Consider the following 27,725-nt stretch of genomic DNA (forward strand, 5'->3'; position numbering starts at 1 on the left):
CGTGCCTGGAACGTTTAGAGAGGCAGATATAAATCTCTCTCTTTCTAACAGTTTTTTTTACAGCGAAGGTATAATATAGACTTCTTTCTCTGCTTCACTGGGGTCTCATCTCTTTTAATGTTGAAGTTTGACCATTCCTTCACTTTTTGGCCATTTATTAATGTAGTAATACATTCATATTTTTATGGCTATGATGACCAAGCAGTTGATCGAATAAACAAATGCACAAATATGTCTATATATATATAAAAATGTAAATATAGCATATACACCAATCAGGCATAACATAATGACCACTGACAGGTGAAGTGAATAACACTGATTATCTCTTGATCAAGGCACTTATTAGTGGGCAGGATGAATTAGGCAGCATGTGAACATAATGGCTGCGTCCGAAAACCTAGGCAGCTTACTTGTTGCCTCGCTGCCTTATCAGACAATGACTTGTAAGGCAGCGTTTGTGCATGAAGGCACCTCACGAAATGGACAAACTTCTAAGGCAGTGTAACAGTTTAATGATCTACAGCAAAATAGAGAGAGCGTTGGTGAGAACTAAACATATATTTAGATTCTACATTGGTAATTTCTCGCTAGAAATGACATTAGAAGTGGGAAATGTTGGTCAAAAACTTTTGCACACAAACTGACCAGCAAAAGCAACTTTCGGAAGCCATCTTTTTTTATATAGCTCAACTGTCACAGAATGGAATGCACAGGATTGTGGGATATCAAAGGCAGCGAAGGATACGTATGCTGCCTTCAAAACTCGATCATGTGAAGGTATCTCAGGAGACAGGAAGTGAAGCTAGCATTAGATTTGGACGTGCCTTAATGCCTTCCTATCTTGAAATGTGTCCTCCGAAGGCAGCATTTTCCAGGTTTCGGACGCAGCCTTTGTCTTCAAAGTTGTGGGGTGTATCAGCTCTTGTGGGGGGTTGCCAGTCTGCAGTGGTCAGTATCTATCTAAAGTAGACCAAGGAAGGAACAGTGGTGAACCAGCGACAGGGTGATGGGCGGCCAAGGCTCATTGATGCACATGGAGAGCGAAGACTGGCCCGTGTGGTCCAATCAAACAGGCAAACTACTCTAGCTAAAATTGCTCAAGAAGTTAATGCTGGTTCTGATAGAAAGGTGTCACAATACATATTGCATCACAGTTTGTTGCATATGGGGCTGCATAGCCGTAGACCAGTCAGGGTGCCCATGCTGACCCCTGTCCACAGCAGAGCAGCGCCAGCAGTGGGCACGTGTGCATTATGGAATAATGCACAACAACTAGTTTGAGGTGTTGAATTGGCCTCCAAATTCCCCAGATCTCAATCCAATCAAGCATTTATGGGATGTGCTGAACAAACAAGTCCGATCCATGGAGGCCCCAACTCACAACTTACAGGACTTAAAGGATCTGCTGCTAACTTCTTGGTGCCAGATAGCACAGCTTCAGGGAGTGGAGTCCATGCCTCGACGGGCCATGGGCTGTTTTGGCAGCAAAAGGGGGACCAACACAATATTAGGAAGGTGGTCATAATGCTATGCCTGAACGGTGTATATTATATATATGAAATATATTAAAATATGTTTTGTATATTTTAGGCCTATATAAAATCGTATAGATTAAATAAACTGTATATTTAATTGAACATCATACATTTTACATTTCTAAAACAACCCTTGCAAACTGGATTTAGTACACATTGAACGTTATTCAAGGGGTTTCATTTATTTGATCTGAAGTAAAAGTAATAAACCAAACAAATATAAACGTATGAACTAGGGATTTGGTTTTTGTAGCGACTGAAGTTTTATTAATTTAGTGATTTGTCATTTGGCGAAAATGCTTGTGAAAAATCAAAGCTGGGAAAATGCATACACAAAATCAATACTGAAAGTAATATCCTTCATATCTTACATAATACAGTCTTAGTACTAGGATACATTTCTCATTACATGCCAGTCTCTGAGGAGAATTAAGAGGGATAGTTGGACAGTGTGATACTAAAGTTCTGTTTTGAGTGAGAAATGCCTTTACTTTCAGTGTTTTTATTGCACACCATGCTACCAATAAAATACAACTCTTACCGGCTCACATTTTATTTTGACCTGCATATCGGTACTCTCCCATACTCTCTCTCTCTTTGACTCTCTCACAGGAAGGGCATCAGAAATATTTGCTGAGAAACATTTCTCATGAATGTGACACCAAACCCTCAAACATTTTAGTGGGTTTTATACTTTTGATCCATTCTGCAGACCCAGGCCTTTTTGACACGTATTGCAAACCACAACAGAGATTTGTTGCCATCCCTTCGACGTGCATACTGTCACAAACAGTTCTGTTTAACTCTGTCTGGTGTAACCAGGCCGTCCTAAGTCCCCCGTATGCTGTTTATCATCATCTTCAATTCTTTGTGAAAAGTCCCTCTACAGTACATAACATCTGCCTAAAGCAGTTAACAAGCCAAAGTTAAGCTGACGTCTCTCTCCTCGCGCACTCAAGCTTCTCGCGTGGGCTAAGACTCCTCCGTCAGTGCCGCGTTGCTAGAGGGGTGACGTCTCCTCCGCCAATTTGCTAAGTTTACTTCTGAAGGAGAAGGCTGAGGCATTTTTATGAGGGTGAAAAAGAAGCATAGGAAGGGAAGACAAAATGCATCCGTTCAGTCTCCAGGCACGCTTTTTGCTCTCTGTGAGACATCGGCACTGAAAGAGAGATGCGGAAAAATGTTTCCGACGTGACGGGTACGTAATGAGCCTCTCCTGCAAGCCGCCCTCGACCACGGAACAGAATCCTTCTGGCTTTTAAAATCCCCCGTCCTTATATTTTAATACTTTATTACCTCTCGCCTCAACTGCTGGCTGAGCAACCTAGCCTGGCGTATTCACATGTGTGAAGCGTACGCAGCTAAGAAGCCTTAATATAGATCTTACCGCCTGTTACAAGATGAAAGCAGCCCCTCAATCTGGATCACAGCTCATTTGTGCTATGACTGATCCACTGAGAAGTCAGAGCTTTCTTTCCCGACTTCTTTCTGATTGATTAAGAGAAGAAGAAAGAGTAGTAAACCCAATGTATTGGCGTTAATGGAAGCACGGCGAAAGATTCACCTTGCTACCTTGTGACATGCGTTAGCTGCTGGGTTAAATTACATTATAACCCCAGCCTTTGAATCTATCTCGACCTACAGGGAACTCCCAGCTGAAGCTGAATCCTTGTCCTCACATCGCCCTCTCCAGTCTAGGATGAGAAGACTCTCAGGCTGGTCACAGTCAATGGCAGGCGAGGATAACAGCACAATCCTATTTCCATATATTACAGACCTTATTGGCCCTTTATTCATTAGAGATGGCTTTCTATAATGGGGTCACATTGTCCCCTATCTTCTGCCTTCCTCTGAGGAGGAAATGAATAATGTATTCATGGTGCACATATGGTTTAATAGTGATTCACGGTCTTGCCTTTCACACATATGCCCTTGCTTGCCGTGTACGACACCTTGAACTCACAAAAAATGTGCAAATGTATGAAGTTTTCTCTCCAGGTATAATGGGATTCCTGGAAAGTATGATAGATGACAATGGACTCGATCCTTTCTCCACCATACCGTCTCTTTCTGTGTCTTTTTCACTTTATGCATACTCTGACCTTGACTTCAAGGAAGTACATTGGAAATCATTTCCCACTACAAATCTCCTCTAAGTCCCCCACAGTTTCGTGAGTCTTTAACCATTTAATACGCAGCCGCACAATAGGATTCAGACAGCGATGATTATGCTGGAACTCGCTCCACTCCCACCCACCATTCAAGCAAGAATGGACATTTCCAAACGGAGGTCTTTTCTACTGAGAATAGAAATCTTCCTGCTGAATTTGCCAGAGAAGGGAGTAAATAGTGGATTTATATTTATGGAAATCACAGGGACAGTGGGGATGATGGGATGATGGGAGGGAGGGAGAGAGAGAGAGAGAGAGAGAGAGAGAGAGAGAGAGAGAGAGAGAGAGAGAGAGAGAGAGAGAGAGAGAAAGGAAAAGCTGATGAGCTTCTCATTCTGTGTCCTCCTTGCTCCACAAAGACATTTAAGCTTCATAAATGTTGTATTTGGGGAGAACTTAATTGGATTTATGTTGCTCAGGCCTTGAATGCAAATTGTGATTGGCATCTGCGAGGCTGGCTTTTTTTTTCCATGATTGAAAGGGAAAGGCTTAGACAAGGGGTGTCCAGAATGAAGGCAATGTAAAAAATGATGTCCTGTTTTCTTCTTTTTCTGTCAGAAATGCTTTGATTTAGGAATGATTGACAATAGAAGTTTTCTTAAAAATTTGTGTGTGTGCGTGTGCGTGTGCGTGTGCGTGTGTGTGTGGGCATGTTTTCGTGAAATATCAGGACACAAATGTGTATAATGACATGGGTATGACATAGGTATTACAAAAAGAGGGTGAAATATGAGGACATTCCCCATGTCCTCACTTTTCAAAATGCTTATAAATCACACAGAACAAGTTTTTTTTCACAGAAAGTAAACTGCACAGTCTCCTGTGAGGGTTAGGTTTAGGGGCAGGGGCAGTGTAAGGGGATAGAAAATACGGTTTGTACAGTATAAAAACCATTACGCCTATGGAATGTCCTCACATTTCACAAAAACAAACGTGTGTGTGTGTGTGTGTGTGTGTGTGTGTGTGCGTGCGTGCGTGCGTGCGTGCGTGCGTGTGTGTGTGTGTGTTTTTGCATTAGATATTGTTTTAACGGTTGTAGTTTACTTTTTAGACCGTTTAAATGAACACCCTTTATATCACTATACACTGATAAAAAAGATTCAGCTTGATTTACTTAAAAAATATGATTTTTTCATAATTTTATTATGTAGATCAATCAAGACTAGTCTTGTCAAACTACTTGATTTTGTCTATCTGTTGAAAGATAATTTGCACAAAGTAAACTTAAGTTTAGCATTTCTATAGTCATTTTATTGTGTGTGATCTACATAACATTAAGAGTTCTAAATGTGTATTTTTGATTGAATCCAACTTAATTTTTACATTTCCATATTACAAATTTCAAGTGGGATCTTCTGTGTTTTAACAAAAAATGTTGTTGTATTTTAAAGTTACATGTACTCAAATTTTAAAATTAGCTAATTATTTCTAATAGAAAATAGTAATTTTTTACTTCTTTACAATTTCACCAATGGTATGTGTCAACAGAATGCCAGTAGAATGTACTCATCAAATATGGAAATCTAGTTACATTACATAAAGCTGAAATTTTGGTGCAACAGCCATATATGCATTCAAAGGGATGTTTTAGGCTGCTACATCGCATCCTGCATTGTGTTTGGTTTTGTCTAGAGATTTTTTTTGTATTACACTAATTTAGAATTACACTAATTTATACTTAGGGGGCCTAAGAGCAATGAGCAATAAAGCAGCGATGAACATTATTTTAAAATGTATTGTCAAATCTGTGTCCTCTTGCATCAAATTCTTACATTTAATCAATAAATTAAATCAGGATAAAAAAGACACTTTTTGGGTATTATCAATCAAATTAAGTCAGTTTAAATAAAATCCAACTTTGGATTTACACATGTTTAATCCAGCTCAGATGTGGCATGAATGTATTTACACTATTATAATTATTATATATAAATTATGTCAATAGATTAATATTTAAAATATAACATTTTTCATGTAGAAATATTAAATGATTGAAAAAACATTTCTGCCCCACTAGTGTGATGGCAGTGAGATGGGAGAGAGCATTCAAAACTCTTCAGATCGCATAATGTAATGTAATTAAATGAATGGAATTAATAAAAATGATCATTCTCTGTAAAGAGCAGTGAACATATGATAATTTATCAATATCTTTCTAAATGTGTGCTGTTTGGGGCTAAAAGCCTTAATGGAGCTATTTAAAGTAACCATGCAATCACAAATAAATCGTAGCATGTGCTATTGAATACGTGTATCCTTCTTCTATGTGAAATAGGGATAAATACCAGTTTACGCCGTTTGATCATGGCCTCACAGTCGGAGGCTATTAGCCCTGGCTGGCCCATTTATAGTCATCGCTTGCACTGGGCCGACAGTGAAAATGTGGTAAAACTAATTCTGACAGGCATAACAGAAAAAACTAGACAAGACATGCCACCATGGCTGGGAGGGTGAGACCAACTGCAACAATGAGCAATTAAAGGCATTTTAAGATGATTTTAGTCAAAAATGGCTGAAAAATCACATATACAGTCACTAATAATATAATTTAATGGTTTGTCACTTTCGACCAATAGGTGGCGCAGTAACGAAATTGATGTGGTGTGGTCAGAGTGAGATGACAATGACAAAGGCAAAGTTTGGTGTCATTATGTCAAAGCATTGCAGAGATACAGCCTCAAGAGTAATTTTGGCATCATGGCTCAACTTTGTCGCTGCAGTATATGAAAACGGTTTTGTTTGTTGACACGAAATTAATAACTTTTTGCTGTCATGGTCTGAAGATGTTACGATTCGATTTTGGTGAAAATCAGGCAAATAGTCTAGGAGGAGTTCGAAAAAGTAGGTTTCTGAAGGAAATTAAAATGGCGAACAGAATGTTTGGCCAAATATGGCAAAATTGGGATCTATGTTCTTGGCATCACCCAAGGAATATATTGAAACCATTTTTATGACAATAGTCAAATTTAATCAAAAGTTATTAGCATTATTGGAAAATTCACTATAACTTTTGTCCACAAGGTGGCGCTGCCTTGAAACTTTTTGTGTACTTTCAGGGCTTGGTGACAAAGACACACACCGAGTTTCGTAACGATACGCCAATGCGTTTGTAAAATATAGCACTTTCTGACAAAATTCAAAATGGCCGACGACCAAAATGGTTGATATGGGAAAATTGGGTATGACATGGCTTGGCGTGATGCCCCGACCCTAAAGAGACCAGTTGTGTGATATTTGGCTAAAGCGTTCTTAAGTTATAATCAAAAATATCCAATTTTTGTATCTCTGGACCACTAGGTGGCACTGCGCCGAAACGCTGCAGGCAGCCTCAGGTCATGGTTGGCATAACACACACCAAGTTTGGTTAGAATATGCTAAAGTGTTTCGGAGATAAAGTCTGACTTTCATTTTTGTGGGCACTTTGTCGATTTAATTCGAGGGTTGTTCAATAACAGTTTGACTAATCATCTCGAGTCTAATACGCTTTTGTCAGCAGAGTCTGAAGATGATCTGGTTCAATTTTCGTGCAAATTGGAGCAACGGCCTAGGAGGAGTTCGCAAAAGTAGGTTTTTCGGTTAATTAAAAATGGCGGGAAAATTATTATGACGGAAAGTGACGTCATAGGGTGCAATCGCATTGGCTTGAGCCAAGGAATCAGAGGAAAAAAGAATTTTGTTTCTAGCCCTTATGGTTCAAAAGTTATTAGCAAAAACATTAGTCAAACTTTGGACAGGTGGTGGCGCTAGAGGGATTGTTTTAGAGATTCCAAAATTGGTGTGGTTAATGTTGGGCCTGTCCTCTATCTGTGTGCCAAATTTCACAACTTTCCCGCAAGCGGTTCTATGGGCTGCCATAGACTTCGTGGCGGAATAATAATAATAATAAGAAATCTAACGATTACAATAGGTGCCTGCACCTTCGGTGCTTGGCCCCTAATAAAACAAACGTAAATGGGTAAAGGCAGGGCCTCCTACTGGGCGGGGCCCATGGGCTTTAGCCCAGTCAAGCCCAATGGTATAAATCTGGTCATGCTTCCAGTCAACAGTTTGGAGTTGAAGATATGTTTTTCAAAGAATTCTCAAAAGCTCACCAAGGAAAAAATAAAACCAGTAATACAATTTAAAATTGTTTTCTTTATTAATGTATTTTAAAATGTAATTTATTCATTTTAGAGGGATTCCTTGGGGAAAATGAGTTGACTGTTCATTCAGTCAACCCACCAACAAAAATTAGTTCTCTATTAAAATTCAGATGAGCTAGAGCTGTTTGAAAAAGAATGAGCTACAGCTGTTTGAAGTCGATAAAGTCAGCAAAGTCAATTTTGAGCTTTCAAAGTTTTCTGAAGGTTGCAAAAAAATCACCTAAAGCATCCATACCTTAAAATCCCTGGGAATAACACCAAATTTGGCACACACCAAGTCAACACCAAATATCTATAGGAAAAATATATATTCAACTTTTTTTTTCCATGAACACAATTGTTTGATTAACATTAATGAAACAGACAGCCTATATATTAAGACCTACTGCACGGATCTAATATAATGTTACACATCAGATGTTTTTCCCCAACAGTTTTCGCTAGAATATTCCCAAAGTTGGAATGTTGCACTTTAAAACGATACCAAACTTGTGCTGAGGGGAAGCGGCAGTCGTCGAGAAGCGAGCAGAGAAAAACTTAATTTGTCATGGACAAAGGAAAGGTATTCCTCTAGAAAACCTACAAATAAAGATAATTTTAGATGTTTAACCCTTTCCCCGCCAGCATTTTTAAACCATCAACACCCCTACTGCTTGCACAGTCCTATAGCTTGTTTTGGGTCGACATTTCATTCAGTAACATTAGGCAGTTTTGATTTATATGATGTTTAATGTTGATGATCACGTTATTTAATATATGTGTAGCTTGTTTGGGCTCGCGTGTCTCTGTCACTATGGCTCGGCTACCCCTCTGTGTTGTGTTGTATTGTGTTGTGTTGTGTTGTGTAATGAATAAAGACTGGAGTCGAATTGCTGGTTCAGAGGTTCTTTTATCTGCATCAGCATGAATTGAAAAATGCAGTAATTATGTTGCATTCAATGTTGTGCAAAGTTAATCAGCCTTATCCTCGCTCTGCTCAGGCAGACTGAAGTGAGTTCACAATACACAATCTCATTTACAGTAATAAAGAATATAAAGAAAATAGTAATAAGTAATATCACATCAGGTATATCAACAGTCAGTGAATGAATACAATATATATATTGACACTAACCAAACTCATTTAATATACATCTTTAAATCGCCCACATTCCAGCATTTTATATAACCAATTCAGTTGAACACATATAACAAAGAAATAAAAAAAACAATTCATAACCATGAGTTGAAAAATGCAGTAATTATGTTGCAATTAATGTTGTGCAAAGTTAATCAGCCTTCTCCTGTCAAACACACGCTTCACAGGCCAACTTTCACACTAACACACAGTACAACATGACACTCCATTCACTCGGTTAAACTTTCACTTATGCAGGAAAAACAGATTTAAGAGGAAAGGTCATATACTTGTGCATACTCATTTACATTTTAACAAAACAGATCATTTAATTAGTGATTATTTTCACTTATAACTATCTTTTGAACAGGAGTGCACACAATGCATACCTTGCTCTGCTCAGACCTCCCGCGGACTGCAGCAAGAGCGTGCAACGTCACAACTGCGACGAACGCAAAAGTCATAAAGACACAAAAAAAAAAAATTTGAACCCGGCTGCACAGTAACAAAGGAAAATCGCATTACAAAGAAGTTATTGATTCCATTTTAAGCAGTAAGTGATTCATCAAATCACATTAATGATGTTAAATCAGACAATGCACTGGCAATTTTGTGATATCCTCACAGTTTGTGGTCTTGACTGGTCTTGAGATAAAATTCCGAGTCCTCTAAGTCAGAGACCAAGACAAGACCGAGGAGAAATGCAGTCGAGACCAAGACAAGACCAAGACCTTCAAAAAATGGTCTTAAGACCGGTCTCGAGACCAAGACCAGTCTTGAGTACTACAACACTAATTTTAACATTTAAGGTTGTGTAAATGAACTTGAATTAGTGTATAATTAGCATAAACATGAAATAGCAATGAAAACTATATATAATAACATATACTATAATATAATGAGTAGTTTATTTAGAATTAACTATAATTGATTGGTTAACCTAGATTATTAAATACTGTAAACATTGTTATTCTATGTTATTCTATTCTATTTTCTTTGTTAACAACTTAAAGCGTATTGTAAAGTGTTTCCAAAAATGTGTTGTTTTGCACGTCCTTACTTTGAATCTATGTCATGAGAGACGAGGATCGATGCCAGCTGCTCTTAGGGGCCTGCTCTGAAGGGCTGTCTCCAACCAGCCTGAACAAATGATTATTTATATTAGGATGAGCACAAAGCAAAGACATCCTTTAACTTAGAGCCCATCCGCAGAGGACAGACACATGGAGCCACACTGACTGACAGCACATTTAGCTAAAATACAGTGCACAAACTCCTTTGTCTTTTTCTCCCTCTCAGAATAATTAAGTCAAGGAAGCAAACGTCATTGTAGCTCTATATGTAAATAACTCTCTCTCTCTCTCTCTCTCTCTCTCTCTCTCTCTCTCTCTCTCTCTCCTGAGGTCTGTTACCAGAGATTACGGTATTTAATTGAGGAATAACGCAAATTAATAGTCTAAAATGAGTCTAGTCACAAGACACATTTTCTAAAAACGGCAATTGTGGGAGAGTTTACAGAATCACCTGCACTATTTACCCTGTAGTTTTGCTTTTTATTAGCCTCAGTGGAATCAGCAGACCACCAAGAGGGCCTGTCAACACAGGGCATGCATGTCCCCAGGGAACTGTTCTCTCTCTCTCTCTCTCTCTCTCTCTCTCTCTCTCTCTCTCTCTGTGTGTGTGTGTGTGTGCTTGTGAATTTAGGTCAGTAATAGAAATGAGAGCAGTATTGGAGTGGCCAGTGTGTTGTGCGTGAGAAGGTGATGAATGCTAATGAGTGTGAAACAGGGCTGAGAGGTCGAGACCCAACTGAGTCCCTCAAGACCTGGAGAGAAAGCTGCCCCAGAGAGTGTCCTACATACAGACGGACAGTGTGTGTGTTGGTGTGTGTGTGTGTGTGTGTGTGTGTGTGTGTGTGTGTGCGCGTGCGTGCGTGCGTGTGTGTGTGTGTGTGTGTGTGCTTGTTTAGCACCTGCTGTTTGGAGAGATGTAGAGTGACAGCAATTTCCAGTCCTTGCTCAAAGCATTATGTAATCACCCCACTCAAACTCCACTCTGGGTTTTCCATTTCTCACTCACTGTTTTTCATGTCATATATGGGTGAGAGATGTATTAGTTGAAATTGCTTGATTACTAGATTTGTATGATTTTATATGACTTTTTTGAATAGTATAATTGAATAGGCTACCCTTACGAAAAAGACGTTGATTCAAGTGTTCTATTAGTATACTACTTTTAAACAAAAAATAAGAAAGTATACTTTCAGTCTACTTTATATACTTCTCAGAAATACTTAAAATTGCACTTAAGTATACTTGACTTTCTGACCGAGTTTTCCAGCTATCCATGTTTTCACTGTTATTCAAAATACAGGAGAAGAAGCTGAAACAAGTGATAGAAGCTTGCTCACGCAAATGTAAAATAACGCAATCATCAAACATTAAACAGCATGTAAATCAAAACACCTATTCTAGCCCATACCTATGGGCTGATAACCACTGATAACGCCCATTCAATCGAGTGATAACATTCGAAGCGGATGATCAAAACTGCCTAACGTTACTGAACAAAATGTCGAACCAATGGAGAGGAAACTACTGTGAAGCTTTAGGGGTGTTGATGGACTCAATCTACTACATCTGTGTTTTGATCATCACTCTGAATCTGACCAAGGTGTCTTTGACAAAAATGTGATTTTCTCAACTTTTTGTTTAAAATGTTTTTCTTTATGAAACTTACCCACATTCAAGTGTTGGAAAAAGGCATGCATGTTTTTAAAATGAGTTAAAGTACAGTTAATGGTATATTTCAAGTATAAAATATAATATCTACATTTGAACTAAGTAGTATACTGAAAGTGCAAAAATAATATAGTAAACTATAAGTATAATGTTATGTGTACTTAAGTATACTTGCAGTATAAACTACTAAACTTCTAGTTTACTGAGAGTACACTTCAAAGTGTATTTTCTAGTGCTAGGCAAATTAGCGCGTTAACACGGGCGATTAATTTTTTCATTTTAATGCATTCAAAATATTTAACACAATTAACGCAGCGTTCGTTTTTATATACATTTTTGCTTAGCGTTACATTATATGTTCACACTCTTATTCATGTAAATGCTTTTAAACCATCTAAGCGCGACAAGACAGAAGAGAACGTATGTCAGTGTGTGTGCATCTCAATCAAATCCCTAGTTTCCTAGCGCCAGTCTCGTGCACACATTGAGTTTTCTTTCGCTCTTGAACAAACAATAACAACAACACAGAGAATGTGGCCAAAATGCCAGTTTTCTCGAGTGTTCTCGTATTAGGAGTCTTAAATTAGTTAAATAACATCTTAAATGAACGTGAGAAAATGAGATGCACGTGAGATGCTCATAGAGACATTAGTATCAGTGATACAGGCCTTCAATATGCCACTACAACACATATTTAAAATATGCTGTCTTTAAATAGTTTCTACATTAATTTGGAGAGTAACTGAAATTATTCAAATATCAAAATATTAAAAACTTGCGATTAATCGCGATTAATTACAGAAAAGGATGTGATTAATTCGTTTTTTTTTTCATCAATTCCCAGCACTAGTATTTTCATAAAATAAAACATTTACTACTTTATTAAAATAGAAAACTACTAGTATACTTATAAGTTCACTTGGAGTACAGATGCAGTACAAATGAGAAACCTAGTTGTACACTTAAAGTTTACTACTGTTACACTTATAGTACACTTAAATGTATACTTTTATATACTAAAAGTGGGCCAATTTAGTCCCAAGCCGTATAGAAAAATTGTAAACTTACATATTTACTGCTAGCACACATTGATATTAGTATACTTACTACATAAAGCATACTTAAAAATATACTTGAACATTACTTAAGTATACTTCATAAAATGAACTTAAAGTATACTTCTTTTTCATAAGGGTACACATCTGAGAGAAGAGAGTGATTCATTACCTTTACACCATGTCCTAACACGAAAAAGCATTAGGCAGATTTAAGATTTTTAAAGTCTTGAAAATAAAAAATAACTGTTCTTAGTTTTACATTGAGGGCACAAAAAGAGATAACTGTTTTGTCCATTTAATAGACAACCTAAATGTTTTTTTTTGTTTTGTTTTTTAACCCACATTCTTCAAAATATCTTCTTTTGTGTTCTGCAGAAGAAAATAAGTCATGAGCTAATGACAGAATATTAAAGTGCTTTTATGCTTTTTCGAATAATACTTTTATGCAGGATATTTTATAGCTGTTTGTGAATGTTAAAAAAGTTGTAAAGATCAAAGTGCACGACAAATAAAGTTTTTGTCTCTTAAAAGAAAGAATCGGTTCTGAACTGCCTAAACAAGTCGTCAGCAACTTGTAACTTCCTATTACATACCTATGTAACTATGTAACAAATATGCATAATGCCAGCCTATGGTCTTCATTGGCTGCCCGCGTACGTTTGCTTTGACCAGTCCTCAAACACTGTAGTTGTAGCTGCCTGGAGGAGTTTGGTTTGTGTTGTCGACATGACAAGAATACGCTGTTTTCATTGCCCCAAATCTACTTTGCATGCAAAGGATGAGGACTCGCAATTGAAATGATATGGAGAAATCTGTTGCAATCTGTGTATATCAAGTGCTGAGGAAGCCTCCAGAGCTGAAAATTCAAGTAAATTCAGGGAATGTGCGTTTAATTTCTGACACGTGTTGAAAGTGGTAGACCAATCACAACAGACTGGACCGTCTGACCATTTAGATAATAATAGGTTCTCGGAATGGTGGTTTTAGAAAGACTGAATCTTCTAACTAACTTTAAGACTCTTTGAGAAATTAGGTGATTTGCAATGTATATTATGAGAACATTTACAGTGCTTTTGACCTTGGGTGCATGTAAACTTATTGTAGGAGACCTCCAAAACAACATTATGATCCTTCAAAATAGCATAAGGGGCACTTAATGTTATAATGAGTATGTTTTGTCTTTCTGTACATGTCATTTTTGATTTAGACTCCTTTCTTTCAGACTCCTAATAGTAAAAAACTTTTAAACTTAAACTTTTTTTTTAAACATGATGGCTTCTTTCCGACGTGCCATTGCATTACAGTCTGTTAACATGTTGTGCTGCCATGTAAAAGTGAGAGAACACACAACATTCTGACTTTCCATAATAAAATCCCTCCTCGCTCCAGGCAAAATCACACAGCTCTGCTCTGTGCTCTGCTTTCACTCCACACTGCCTCACAGGAAGGGCTCATCTTGTTAGATTTATACTTAGCTAGGGGGTCTACATCCAGGAGGGCCCCCCTATTTCTCTCCCTCTCATTTTATCTTTCTCTCTCTCCTTATCTCTCTCTTCCTCTGTATTAAAGTATTTGACCTGGTGGTATGCTTCAGTGGTGCAGAACACTCCTGTTGAGAGGTTTCTCTGCTCCATTCACCTGCCTTTCCGTCACACACTGGCACTCCACCACATCGACCCACACTCTCCCCTCAGATCAGTGCCTAAATAGCCAATCAATACGGCCTCTTCCAGCTGTTCCTACATCCTTATATTTACTTCACATGGCAACCTCACCACGCGAGTGGCCCCCTGAAGTAATCAGCTTCCTCTTCTGCGTCTGAATAAGAGACCGAATGTTGAAAAACAGACACATCCTAAATGGACCGTGTCATTGTGCATGCATGAACGCACTGGGAGACGAGAGCATGCAAATACAATCAAGAGCCCTAGCTGTGGCTAGAGCCGTCGAAGAAACTTGTCAATTCATCAAAGCTCCCCGGAGCCTGTTGATCGGTCGCTCCAATCATCCCCATCGCTGATTCCTGCCTCTCCGGATGTATAAGTGATTCTATTTTTTTTTTCTGCCTGAGACTCCTAGCTTTGTGTCCAGCTGATCAAATAAACCATCGGCAAAATACACAGCCAATGAGCTGGCTAAGCACCCACACATCCATTGTCTGGAACAGCCAAGACACAAATGTCCAGTCCAGGACGGCATGTTCCACCATGCCACAATATCTGCTGGAGCTGCTGTTATTGGCGGTGGAGGGGAAAAAAGCTACATGGTCATTTCTCCAGTGGAGTGCTTGTTCCTCCATTAGCTGCCTTAATTGAGTAGACTGTTATATTTCAGCACCTTATTAAATCGGAAGGAAGCAGGCCAGAGAGTATTACGTGAGAGTAAATTGATTTTGGCGCCTTGCTGCTCATCTACTTTGGCCGTCTTTACACAAACCCATTCCTCCAATTATTGTTTATGGCTTGCCTCTTTGTCTTTGCTCTCTTGCTCATTCTCGCTCATTCTCCTCTCCTTTCTCCCACGTTCAACCATCTATAATATTTTGGCCCCGCTTAGCTTAAGTCCAGTTCCCAGAGGACACAGAACCCAGCAGCACTTTGCAGTTTTCATTCTTGTTAAATGCTGACACTGAGGTTTCGACCAGACATCCACTTGGCATTCACTTCATTATTTATTTTTAATAGGAAATAAATTATACTGATTTATCGGTATGTCTTTGTGGGTCTATCTGTAAAATGGTTTACAGTTTCAACAAAAATAGGAAGCAGCACAACTGTTTTAACATTGATAATAATAAGAAATGTTTCTTAACCACCATAACTGCAAATTAGAATAATTTCTGAAGGATCACTGACACTGAAGACTGGTGTAGTTCTTTTAAATTATAATTGTTATAAATCAGGATAACGCTCAGAAATACAGTGTAACAACATACAAGATTTCGCGAAGAATGAGTGAATTCAAAGGGTTTAAATAGGCAGGAGTAAACCAGATAATAACTATGATGACCGGGAGGGGACATGTTTGGTTCAGTTAGTTTTGTCATGACCACGACAAATAAACTTGTGGGAACATCATAATATGTCGTGGCCACGAGATATTAATTTGTGGGAATGTCATATTAATTTGTGGGAACGTGATAATAAGTCGTGGCCATGCGATGTAAAGTCGGAATCATGATCGAAAAATGATCTCGTGGACACGGCTTACTATCACGTTTGCAATAGTTAATATGACATTCCCACAAATTAATATCTTGTGGCCACGACATATGACGTTCACACGACAAAACTAACTGAACCAAACATGTCCCCTCCCGGTCACTGTAAATAACACACAGGTGGAAGTTATCAGAACATGATTAGTCCAGGCAATGGATTATGGGAAATGTTGTTCATGGTGAGATAAAGGAGACAGAAGGAGTGCCCTCTGGTGGAGATTAAGGGCACTCCAGCTGGTGGTTGTGACAATAATATTTCACAATATTTCTGTTTTATTGTATTTTTGATATCAAATAAATGTTAAAACTTTAGGTCTAAAAAGTCTAAAATGTAGGTCTATATTTGGTAATACTTGGTAATAATTCATGAGACGTGTCTTTTTAGATTTCTCTGAGCATATTGAGACCCATTATTTCAACATCATAAATATTAGGCTTTTATATAGGCATCAATATAGTTTATTTTCTTTTTTTTTCATACAAATAATTCAAAGAGGACAATTCAAGAGGCACGTCTGTTAATAAATACAGTTGTCCATTTAACTGACTGTGTGAACGCCACATGTCACCATATGATGAATAAATGAGGCCTGCCACCCGCAACACTACCACCAACCAAAAGTGAAGTGTCCGCCCATAGATCATCTCATCTCAGCTTTACCTCCCGAATGCTCAGAATACAAAATAAATAAATCCACCACAAATCCTCTCTCAACCTAGGGCTCTATGTCGTCTGTGCAATGTGCAAGTGCAGTATATGCATAACCATAATCCCAAAACATGCTGTCATTCCAGCCCATGCATTACCATATTTCATCCCACATGCTCTATTAAAAGATTGCACTACTTACCAACAGACACTTTGTACAGCTTCATTTCTGCTTTAGCCAAGTCTCGGGATTCAAACTCTGAACAACTGGAGAGATCCATTAAATCCATCAGTATCCCCTCTCAAACCCCATTGGCAGGCTTAAGCCCATAAGTACATGTGATATAACCACTGAATACAAGTTTTGGAATCACAATAAGCATTAATGAAAATAGCACAATGAGAGTAACAGCAACTCATCTGCATGTTTGCTTGACATCTGCTTAACAGCAATCCTCTCTCACTTTGATCTGCCTTGAATTGGCCAATAAATCTCAACGTTTTTTCGCATAAGTGATGTTGACTGGACTATGAGCCTGATCGTGTCAGTGAGCAGAATGCAGCTTGCAGCTTATGTCTGATTCTCCCATTAGGGACTGTTTGCAGATGTACATTATGATTCACCTTTCAAAACACGGAAGCCTGAGGAGATGCATGAAAGTAAAATGAGCTTATTAATTCATGCTATGATGATTCCATGTGTTATATTCTCTGCTTTTGAACAGTGTGATGTGCAGCAGAGATGCCCATTGGACCCTGTCACAGTACACAAACCGTTTGACATATTGTAACATTAATCTATTTATCTGTCTGTCTGTCTATTGTTCTCTGTAAAGGTTTAATGATTTTTGCAAACAAGGTTTGACAGGCTTTGCTCATTTAAAAAGAAAATAGTTAAATGGAATGCTCTGAATCTCATTTTTTTTATTCTACTCCTTTACATTTAATTTCAAATTACAATTCTGCATCCTGTTCTTTACCTCAATATATATAGTTATTTTTATTTTCTCAATTCAGTTCTGAATGCCCCTCAACCCTGTTGTTCTCAAACTTCACCTCAGCATAGCTGTGTGTCATTAGTTTTGTATAATAACCTATAATGGACACAGATATTTGGAATTAGCTAAATGAGAAAGAAAGATATAATAATAAACCCGGGAGTGTTTTGTGCCCATAAAAAGTATGTGCTTGTTGACAGTAAAAATGGTTTAAGGATTCACAATAGATTAAATTATTTTGTACTGTTCTAAAACAAATTATATTTTGCCACAAGGCTGGTATGAACTAAAACCAAAATGAATATGTGGATAGTTTTTGGACTTTCTATGACAATGCAAGCATCATGAATCTGGCACTCCACTCATAAATTCTTTATCAGTGCCGTGTTAGATTTGCGTTGGAAGCCGCGCAGCTTATTGTGAGTCATGTACATATGGTAAACATTGACCCGCTGACTAGTTGACAACTTTGCTGTATGACCAGTTGACTCATAAAGTAATGCAAGCCCTAGGATATCCACCTACTCATCAATATATATTTTTCCCCCCTTGCATTTACATTGATTGATTTATTCAATTTAACCCAAAGCCACTTGCTGAGAAATAATATAACACAAGTGATTCATCATAAGTATTTTATTGAATGCACTGAATTCATATTAATTGACTTTTCCTTCCTGATGCTCACAGAGTTTCTCCAGGGGTTATTTGACCTTAATTTGTGGTTCTTCCTGCACACTGCCCTTCAGGTTTCATTAAAACTTTGTCCAAAAAATGCAGTATGAAGTCCTAAGACATGGCTGAGCATGTTGTTCTTCCTGCTTCCCGCAGGTCTCCTGTGATGGCCGGAGGCTTGTTTGCTGTAAACCGACAGTGGTTCTGGGAGCTGGGAGGATACGACACAGGCCTTGAGATCTGGGGAGGCGAGCAGTTTGAAATATCCTTCAAGGTGAGTTAAAGCCTCTGCATCGATTCCTGTATGTAATTCGCAAATAATGTATCCATTTTCAAAGACTTTTCCAAGGCTGCTTCTTGCTATTGGCCTTTCAGACCAAAATAATCAAACAGAACATAATAAGGCTCACAGTGTCTCACTCCAATGCTTTGTGCAATCCAGGTCTTAAAATGGATTCCAAGACACACACTCCAAAACCACATCCAATAGCTTAGCGCTCCTGATCCATTGCGAACCTCTAACTATAGCTATACCAGATTCCTTTTTCTCCCACTTAATGTGAAGTGCTCGGCCTGTCTGTCTAGACAGCCTTTTCTCATTCTTTTCAACAATAAAGCCTGAATGAGATTGGACGGCAGAGGTTATTTTCTTCACTCTGTTACTAAGCAAAGCCTCAGAGCCAAACGCACATGAGACGGCCAAAATAAGGCGAAGATAGCAGAGCTGTGAGTCTTTGTACGTTTGTGTTTGTGTGTATGTGTTTAGACTGGCTAGACTGCTGAAACTAATTAGATTGTGTGATCCAGTGATTGGCTGTGGCTCTGAAGTGATTCGGTTTTGATTAGCGGGGCCAAAACTGGCACCGATGGATGTGAGGAAGTGTTCTATTTATCAGTTCTGACATACCTGCCACCCCGCTCTTTTTCATTAGACTCTCACTTGTGCTGGCACTGAACTTTGTTATTGGAACACCATCCTCGGCACCTCTCTAGTAACCATGGCAACCACAAATATAGTTTAGAGGCTAAACCGCCTGCTTGAGAGATTTTTTGTAATCATCATTTCCTTTTTATGCACAGTGTTTGTCTGTTGCTATTTGTCATAAAGTTGTCCAGTTGACCTCGAAATATGGTAGTAACATACCAAACAACTCTCCATTTGAAAACTTAAAGATAGCTGGATTTTAATACAGTGTCTCCCTCAGAATCCGATGTGCAACTACAAACTAAAATAAAAGCCAGGGCTGATTGGGCTTGGCGTCATCCCATTGATTGGTTGCCTGCCACACTCTGTCCAAGTTTCATCCATCTGTTCGATGTAGGCAGCTTTCTAAATGCAATTCAAGTCATCTTAATATCTAAAGTCCTGCCATGGCTGCCTTCCCCCATGCTTTATGATAAAAGAGGCTGTGAAAAAATGTGAAAATTATTCCTAAAACTTCATTTGTTACATGGCTCCCTCATTTATCCTCAAATGAGGGATCTGCAGGGGCTTTTTCTTGCTCACTTTGTAGCACTGATGTTTCGAACGATTCTCTCTGCATAACGATGGGGTCTGTGAAGTTAGCTTGACCGCTAACCCGCCGCCTGGCAGGAGAGATAGGTCTGTGCGGTTTGATATCTGCAGACAGCTCTCTTGGGCCCAGCGGGTGACCGAGGAAGAGAGAAACCATCAGACTCAACTCGTCCGACTAGAAGCCTCCCTCCCCTCAGTTTTCTCACCTCCCTCTGTGTGTCAGTGGCCCTGGCTGAGTCCAAAATCCACCATGCCTGAGCCAATACTCGATACGGACAGGCACTTCAAAGTCTTGGCCTTAGTAGAACAGAAAGAGAGAGACGGGAAGGGAAGCATATTGAACACCCTGCTTTTTTCTTATTTTAAAGAGGAAAAGAAAAGACACAAGCATGAGGCAGTTGGAAAACTCGACTTCTTTCCTTCAGTGAATGCGCCAGTCGATCCGTAATTGGAGCCCATGGCAAGGACGTTGCTTGTCTCTGGTATAATGTGAAAGCGTAGCTGTATTTCTAGCTAGTCTGTCCACATATTCCCAGGAGCTCACAAGGGTGTGATGCATGCGGCTTTTTGAGTTTTTTCAACTGTCTAAGAGAATGCGGGATGGAAAAAACTGCACATACTGTGATGTAGTATAAATGCTTGAGTATGTGTGTGCATATGTGCTTTTTCAGGTGTGGATGTGTGGAGGCAGCATGTATGATGTACCTTGTTCGAGGGTGGGCCACATCTACAGGAAGTACGTCCCCTACAAGGTGCCTTCAGGGACCAGCCTGGCAAGAGTGAGTAGAACTTCCACTATCCTTCCAAATGAGAAAGGATAGAGTGTTTCTCTACAGTGGCCCAATTCTGCTAGTTTATAGTGCTCTAGATTCACAATGTTCCTGAGATGCTCTTATTCATACTCTGCAGGATAAAAGACAAATTGTAGGGAGAGAACCACTCTTCTCTAGATAGTATATATTTAAGGCAAATGGCAAATGTGACTAATTAGCAAATAGGCACTTGCATTATATGAGATGATTAAAGGCACAATATGAAAATGTTGCTTATTCAAAACAAAGTCGTAGCTTGATGACGCCTTGATTTCGCGGAGCTTTTATTATACCTCAGACGAGCGCTTCCACTTCTTCCGGTCATGCGTATTTGGGGTAACGCAACGGTGTTTATCATATCAGATACATTTGAGTGTGTTGAAATAATGTAAGTACACAAGTCAACAAAATATATAACATTGTTCTAGTTGTTTTTGGATATTTTAAACCAAAAATCTTACATATTGTGCCTTTAAGGAAAATACATGATGTGTCAGTAGAAAATATCATTTCAACGTCTCCAAGACACTTGAAGAAACCTTCCTGCAAAGCTCCCTGAAAAACTATGTGCAAGTTTACCTAGGACAAAACAAAAAAGGTGTTTGCGGTGTAGTTATTAGAAGTTAATTGATCAAATCTATTTATGACGTTATTTTTGAAAGCATCCTCACTTTACTAAAACTTTTCACAGTACTGTAGCTTTGCAGGAAGGTTTCTTCAAGCATTTTGGAGACATTGCCAAAGTTCTTCTGGATTTAGTCTGTCTCAGTTTTTTCTGTTTCTTCATGAAATCACAGATAGACTCGATGATGGTGAGATCAGATCTCTATGTGGAGCATACCGGCTGTCGTCAGACGTCTTGTGCATACAAAAATCGCTCTGAATTATTACAATTAATGACAAAAGGAATGTTTTGAAATGTAAACTGATATGTCCTACTGACACACTACAGCAAAAGATATAAATAACTGGCTTAAAACCTTTTTTTTTTTTAAATACTAACGAAAATACTAACGTGCCTAAGATTTTGCACAGTACCGTATATATATATATATATATATATATATATATATATATATATATATATATATATATATATATATATATATATATATATATATATATATATATATATATATATATATATATATATATATATATATATCCATTAATCCTCACAGAACCTGAAACGAGTGGCAGAGACATGGATGGATGAGTACACAGAGTACATCTATCAGCGCCGGCCTGAGTACCGCCACCTCTCCACTGGTGACATTACCGCTCAGAAGGGGCTCCGCAAACACCTCAAATGTAAAGACTTCAAATGGTACATGAACACTGTGGCCTGGGACCTGCCCAAATATTACCCACCTGTGGAGCCACCGCCAGCTGCCTGGGGAGAGGTGGGTGAACAACGGCCCAATAAAATTGTGAAGATAACAGGGTTTAGCAAAATTTTATAATTTGTCTTTTAATCTTTTGATTCATGACTGACTTGAATTAGCCACACAGTGATGTTGAATTTGAATTTGAGTTCCAGGAACACTTTTTTATCTTATAAACTTGCTTCATTGAAAATGTTGTGATAAATGAGAGCATTCTGGGAAATTGTGCGTTACTGGGGACAGTATGGTGTTTTTGAAATAAGTCTTTCAAGGTTGCATGCATTTGATCAAAAATACAGTAAAAACAGTAATATTGTGAAATATTGCAATTTAAAAGAACTGTTTTCTTTATTAAAATCTCAAAATGTAATTTATTTCTGTGATGGCAAAGCTGAACATTACAGTAACATGATCCTTCTTAAATCATTTTAATATGCTGATTTGGTGCTAAAAACCCAGCATTTTTTAAATATAGGCCTATATATATTGTATTTACTGCCACTTTTAAATTTAATATAAAATTGCTGAATTTTTTTTTTTAGAAAGTCTTAGAAAGTTTAGAAACTTAGAAAGTTTGGTGTCAGTAAGACACCAAACTTTCTAACAGTAGTGTGTATATATACTGAATGGATGGATTAATGGATATGATCAAATTTAGATATAATTTATTCTTAAAGCTGCTAACTTTTTTGGGTTAAAAATGATCCCAAATCAATTTTTGAGCAAGTACATAACCAGCCAGTGTTCAAAAAAATCTCCTTACCTCAGCCCAATTCACAACGGTAAGCTTGTAATAAATGTGTTATAATTTGAGTGGTACTGATAGCTTTCTGCGGGAAATTCGAGCATGGCGCCGTTCGTCTTTGCGTCATTACGTCACGTCTGTATACATAAAGGAGGAGTCCGGCTAGTAGGCTATCGCATGTGAGGATGCTGCAGGTGGCGGATCATATATAGCCTTTTCTCACAGCAGCTGGAATAATTAAACGTATCATTTTGATGGCGGACTGTAATCCAGAAAGGTCCAAACGACAATCATCAATGACAAGTGGAGATTCACCTGTAGTCAAAAGCTAAAGATTAGACTGTATGGAAATTGAAATCAACAGTTAACGCTAATGCACACTAAATACACAGTCATGCAATGCTTGTGTTAATGTTGTTAACATTAACAATTTGAGAACAAAGTATAACAATAAGAATAATTTGCACGGTTTGATGTAATATGAGCTAAGCGATCGTTAGATTCAATCACTGTTGGTAGCGCAATTTATTGTAATGCCTTTTTTTCTCAGTTGGTTAGAACAAAAGTGCCAGACATGTTACTAACATTTTCAAGTGAAAATTCTTATTTTGGTCATACTCCAAGACGTAGAATCTGTGATTCCCAAGTACAATATCCACACGCCACACATATTTCTCAAAACATTAGATTAATCCGATGCACAACCCACATAAAGATGATAATTACACAAATAACTGCAATTGCAGGTTTCAAATAGAGATAGCGACAAAGAGGCATTTTATGTATTTTGAAAAACTACTGCATTCAAGAAACCTGAAATTAATTTAGCTATTGGACAACAGTAAACTTAAAAAATTGCTCGTTTGTTGTTTAGGTGACACTTATATTCAAGGTAACTTACTGTACACTTATTATGGGTCCATGAATCAACCTGGTGTTGGTGCTCAGGGAGCACAATGGAGGTTTCAACCTGAATCTTTCAGTTACCAGTCAGTTTTTACACCCCTCACATCTCTTTGTTTACCCACGAGTGGGCACATAACTTTTCCACACTTGATTTGAGTTACGCACTGAAAACAGCACGATCGTCAATACATCCTGCGAGTGTGTGTCTGTGTGTGTGTGTGTGTGTGTGTGTGTGTGTGTGTGTGCGCGTGTGCGCGCGTGCAAATGACAGAGAGGTTATGTGGAAATGTTCATTGATTTATGAGAAGCACTGCCGGGTGAGATACAACACATTTTTCGTCAAATACAAGCAGGCGGCCGGTCCTCACGCTGTCTAATATACAGCGACATCACAGCGTAACTATTGTTTGCATCACTGCTTCCTAATCCATAAATAAACAGAAGATGTGTTATACATTTATTACTCAAGCTGATCCAGGCAGACAGGCTATTCAGGTTATTCATTATCATTGGGGTTTGCTGTGCCAGAACAGCGGTTCTTGGGAACACGCATGGAGAGATGGGCCTGTCATTTCTCTTCATCTGTGGTTCTGCCATGTCTGTCATAGTGGGGGGTATTTAATATGCATGGACTGATTCCCATCTTGTGCATTTTGATGGGCCTTTTTAATCACAGCTGAATGATGTACCTCACAGACATCATGCCTTAATGAATCCCCCCAGGGAACACCATCTCCTCTTTTTTCAGTCCCCTACAGTGATGTGTCAGAAATGGCAAGTAATAATTTACAAATGTAATTAATTTCACATCCGAATTAATTGGAGGGCTGACGCTTATTGTACAGCGCATCCGTCCATCCGAATCCAACTAAGGTGGTAATGGAAACAACCCTTTGATTTCAATAGTTTCAGCAGAGGCGGCCCAAAAAAGTCAATTAGCAAACAATATCCCGTCCCTTTCACTTATTGGCTTTTTCTGCATTAGCGGCGTAAAATTGATGGTAAAAAAAGGGCTGTGCAGCATACGGCTGGTGACCGGTTCAGGTGAAATTTATGCACAGTAAATATCTTCTTTCCTGAGGCAAAATGATAGTAATTTGACTGTCAAACTGATAGCTTCATACACCACGCTCTCTAGCTGGTCTGCCCGCGCTGGCCACCTGTCACACCGCCTGATGTATTGCACAATAAAAGAGCCTCATTGGACTTTTGAAGCCACCCCCATGGGCCATGACAGAGAGGGAGAAGGGCAGCTAAGAATTAAACGGGTCCTTGTCGGCATTTTCAGCAAAGGACAGGGGTCAACGTCGGCATGACCTCCGGCTGACAGGGCGGTGAGATGGGTAAGCAGGCTGTCAACCATATGCCACTCGCCCACCTTCACACATATATGCTCTCTCTCTCTCCCCCACAGCTGTTTCATTGCCTCTTCAATACACTCACATACTTTAAATAATGCAATCAGCCACTTTTATGCTCACAGCTATTGCTGCCAAGGGCTGTTTATGGTATAAATGCAGTTTTGAGGCCCATTTTAGAGTACCTCCCCCCTGTGGATTGACAGGAAGAAGAGAGGAGAGACCCATGCTGATTTGGTCTGATTCTGCTGTATTTACCTCTAAAGCGCTTGTGATTACATGCACTCTTCTACTGTAACCTAGAAGTGCATTCATTTATTCCTTTATTTTGTGGTAAAAATATTATAAATCAAAGTTGAATAATTTTTTTTTCTCTCTCTCTACACCATGAACAGGTAGTAGGCACTGATGATTGAGCCTTTTAGCAGCACTTAAAATGATGCGAGAGGAAAGTTGCTGTTTCTTTCAAATCAGCACAACCTCCTACTAAATTCTAGAATACATTAGAAAAGAAATGAAGAATACAGAGGCTTTCCAAAAGCCACAACAAACATTCTTTGAGCTTCTTAAAACGTATTGGAACACATTTATAGTTGCTCTGACTTCACAAAAATGTGGTTTGGTAGTAAATTGACTGCATCCGCAGAAAATTTGATTCTAATTCATGTCTTTGTTGAACAAGTCAAATAATTTATCCTGAAAACATCACACGACGGCAGGCGCAAGGAAGGTCCAAAATAGAGCGAGAAGCTGCTAATAGACAAGAAAATGAATTAAACATGTTTTCTTTTTATAACCTCGGGGGAAAAAAGTAAGCTTTTAAGAATAAATCGGCAAGGCAGAGCTTTGTGTGACCTTGCTTTTCGCTTTCATTTTGTTCCATTTGTCAAGCTCGTACTCACTCGATTCTCCAATCCAGCTCATTTGAAAAGAAATCACAGCTCAAATAGGGTGCACCATTTCCTTTGCTGTAAATAATAAGCAGTAAAGTGTTGACCTGAACTGTAATAAAGACTACCGTCTGCATTAGGACATTTCATTCTGATGTCCTCACCCACCCCGGAAAGCTTGTTGCGTCCATCTGCCGTAGAAACGGTTTTGATTGCATTCGTTTTCAGCCTAGGTTTAAAGTCATTTCAAGTGAATTTCAGTCTTTTAGACTGTAAGCAGTAGCAAATGCATCTAGTCACCAACAAGAAAAATCTGCTTTAAGTCATGCATTCACAGAGCAGAACGCATCGAGCAGAACTTCATGTTGATTTGTGCAGCCTACTAACTGATTTCCAATTACTTTCAATAGTCATGCCTTGCCAAGAGCTCAAAAACCCTAAATCCCTCACCTCAATCGTTCAGGACTCATGAGCGTGAGAAAAACATATTTGAGGAAACGGGCTCCAACAAACACTATGTAATCTGTTTCCTCTGATGGCCTTGGTATGCAGTGCACAATTTCGGCAGTGGAAGCTTATGCATTGTGCATGCACTACGCTGCACAGCATAATATGTTCCACCACAGTTCATCCTCTTTGTCAGGTCTCCTTTTTGTGTGTGTGTGTGTGTGTGTGTGTGTGTGTGTGTGTGTGTGTGTGTGTGTGTGTGTGTGTGTGTGTGTGTGTGTGTGTGTGTGTGTGTGTGTGTGTGTGTGTGTGTGTGTGTGTGTGTGTGTGTGTGTGTGTGTGTGTGTGTGTGTGTGTGTGTGTGTGTGTGTGTGTGTGTGTGTGTGTGTGTGTGTGTGTGTGTGTGTGTGTGTGTGTGTGTGTGTGTGTGTGTGTGTGTGTGTGTGTGTGTGACCTTGCCCCAGGCCCTGGTCCCCTCATGTCTCCCTAGTGAGGTGAATAAGTGAGCAGAATTGGCCCAGAACTGCTGCCCGCTCTTCTGTGTCTGCTCAGGAGGCAGTGGCTCCAGCCGCTCATGCATTATTGAGCTGCACTGTGACAACAGTGAAAGAAAATTAGGCGACCTGGAAAGCCAATCAAAAAATGAACAAAAGAGAAAAAAATAAGTATAAGGGGCAGCGGAACTCTCTGGAGTTCATACAGTGGGGAAAGTGCACACGTCTTTGTGAACAGGTGTATTTTGAATGAATCATTATTTAAATGGTCCGATTTAGCACTTGAACAGATTGGAGACCAGGGGTCACATTATACTTCACTGCACAGTTGGGGAAGAAGTAAAACTTTTGGCTAACATTCTGTTGCCTTTAATGCACATCCTTGGGCACCGTAGAGGTCATTAACCATGATTGTTATGGTCAGGAAATACTGCTTTATCACATCTAAAGGGTCTGAATCAGAAACTCATGTATTAAAACATGTACCGATGCATTTGACTCATTCTCTATTCATTAATTGGCATAATTTCAATGTTAATTGCCACAGAAATATCAAATCTCAGCCAGAGAATAGTGCGTATTGCTAATATACTCTAAGGTACATCAGGTCACTATATCTTACATTTATTAATCTTGTAAAACATTTTATGCTATGCAAATTGTGCTGTCATACTGTGTCATCGTTTTTCCAAAAGCGTGTCATGGACTTCAATTATACAGTAACTGGATAATTTCCAGCTATTATTGAACATTTCAAAAAAGCCAAAAGTATATGACAAAATATAAATATTTCTGACACATTTAAGGAACATTTGGTGGGGCCCAGTTAAAATGTTGGCAGGGCAAATACTAGCAGAACATTA

General features: G+C 38.8%; 1 protein-coding gene across 1 annotated transcript in view; it reads left to right on the top strand.

The window, feature by feature from the left end:
- The window catches only part of galntl6 (polypeptide N-acetylgalactosaminyltransferase like 6), a 271,655-nt gene that overhangs the window by 231,610 nt on the left and 12,320 nt on the right, over nt 1-27,725 (top strand). Inside the window, exons 8-10 of the mRNA XM_079812186.1 lie at nt 18,466-18,583; nt 20,497-20,604; nt 21,819-22,040. Of these exons, the coding sequence (XP_079668312.1) occupies nt 18,466-18,583; nt 20,497-20,604; nt 21,819-22,040 (448 nt within the window). The remainder of the gene's footprint in view (nt 1-18,465; nt 18,584-20,496; nt 20,605-21,818; nt 22,041-27,725) is intronic.

This window comes from Gobio gobio (genome assembly GCF_949357685.1).
Source record: "Gobio gobio genome assembly, chromosome: 3".
Classification (NCBI taxonomy): Eukaryota; Metazoa; Chordata; class Actinopteri; order Cypriniformes; family Gobionidae; genus Gobio; species Gobio gobio.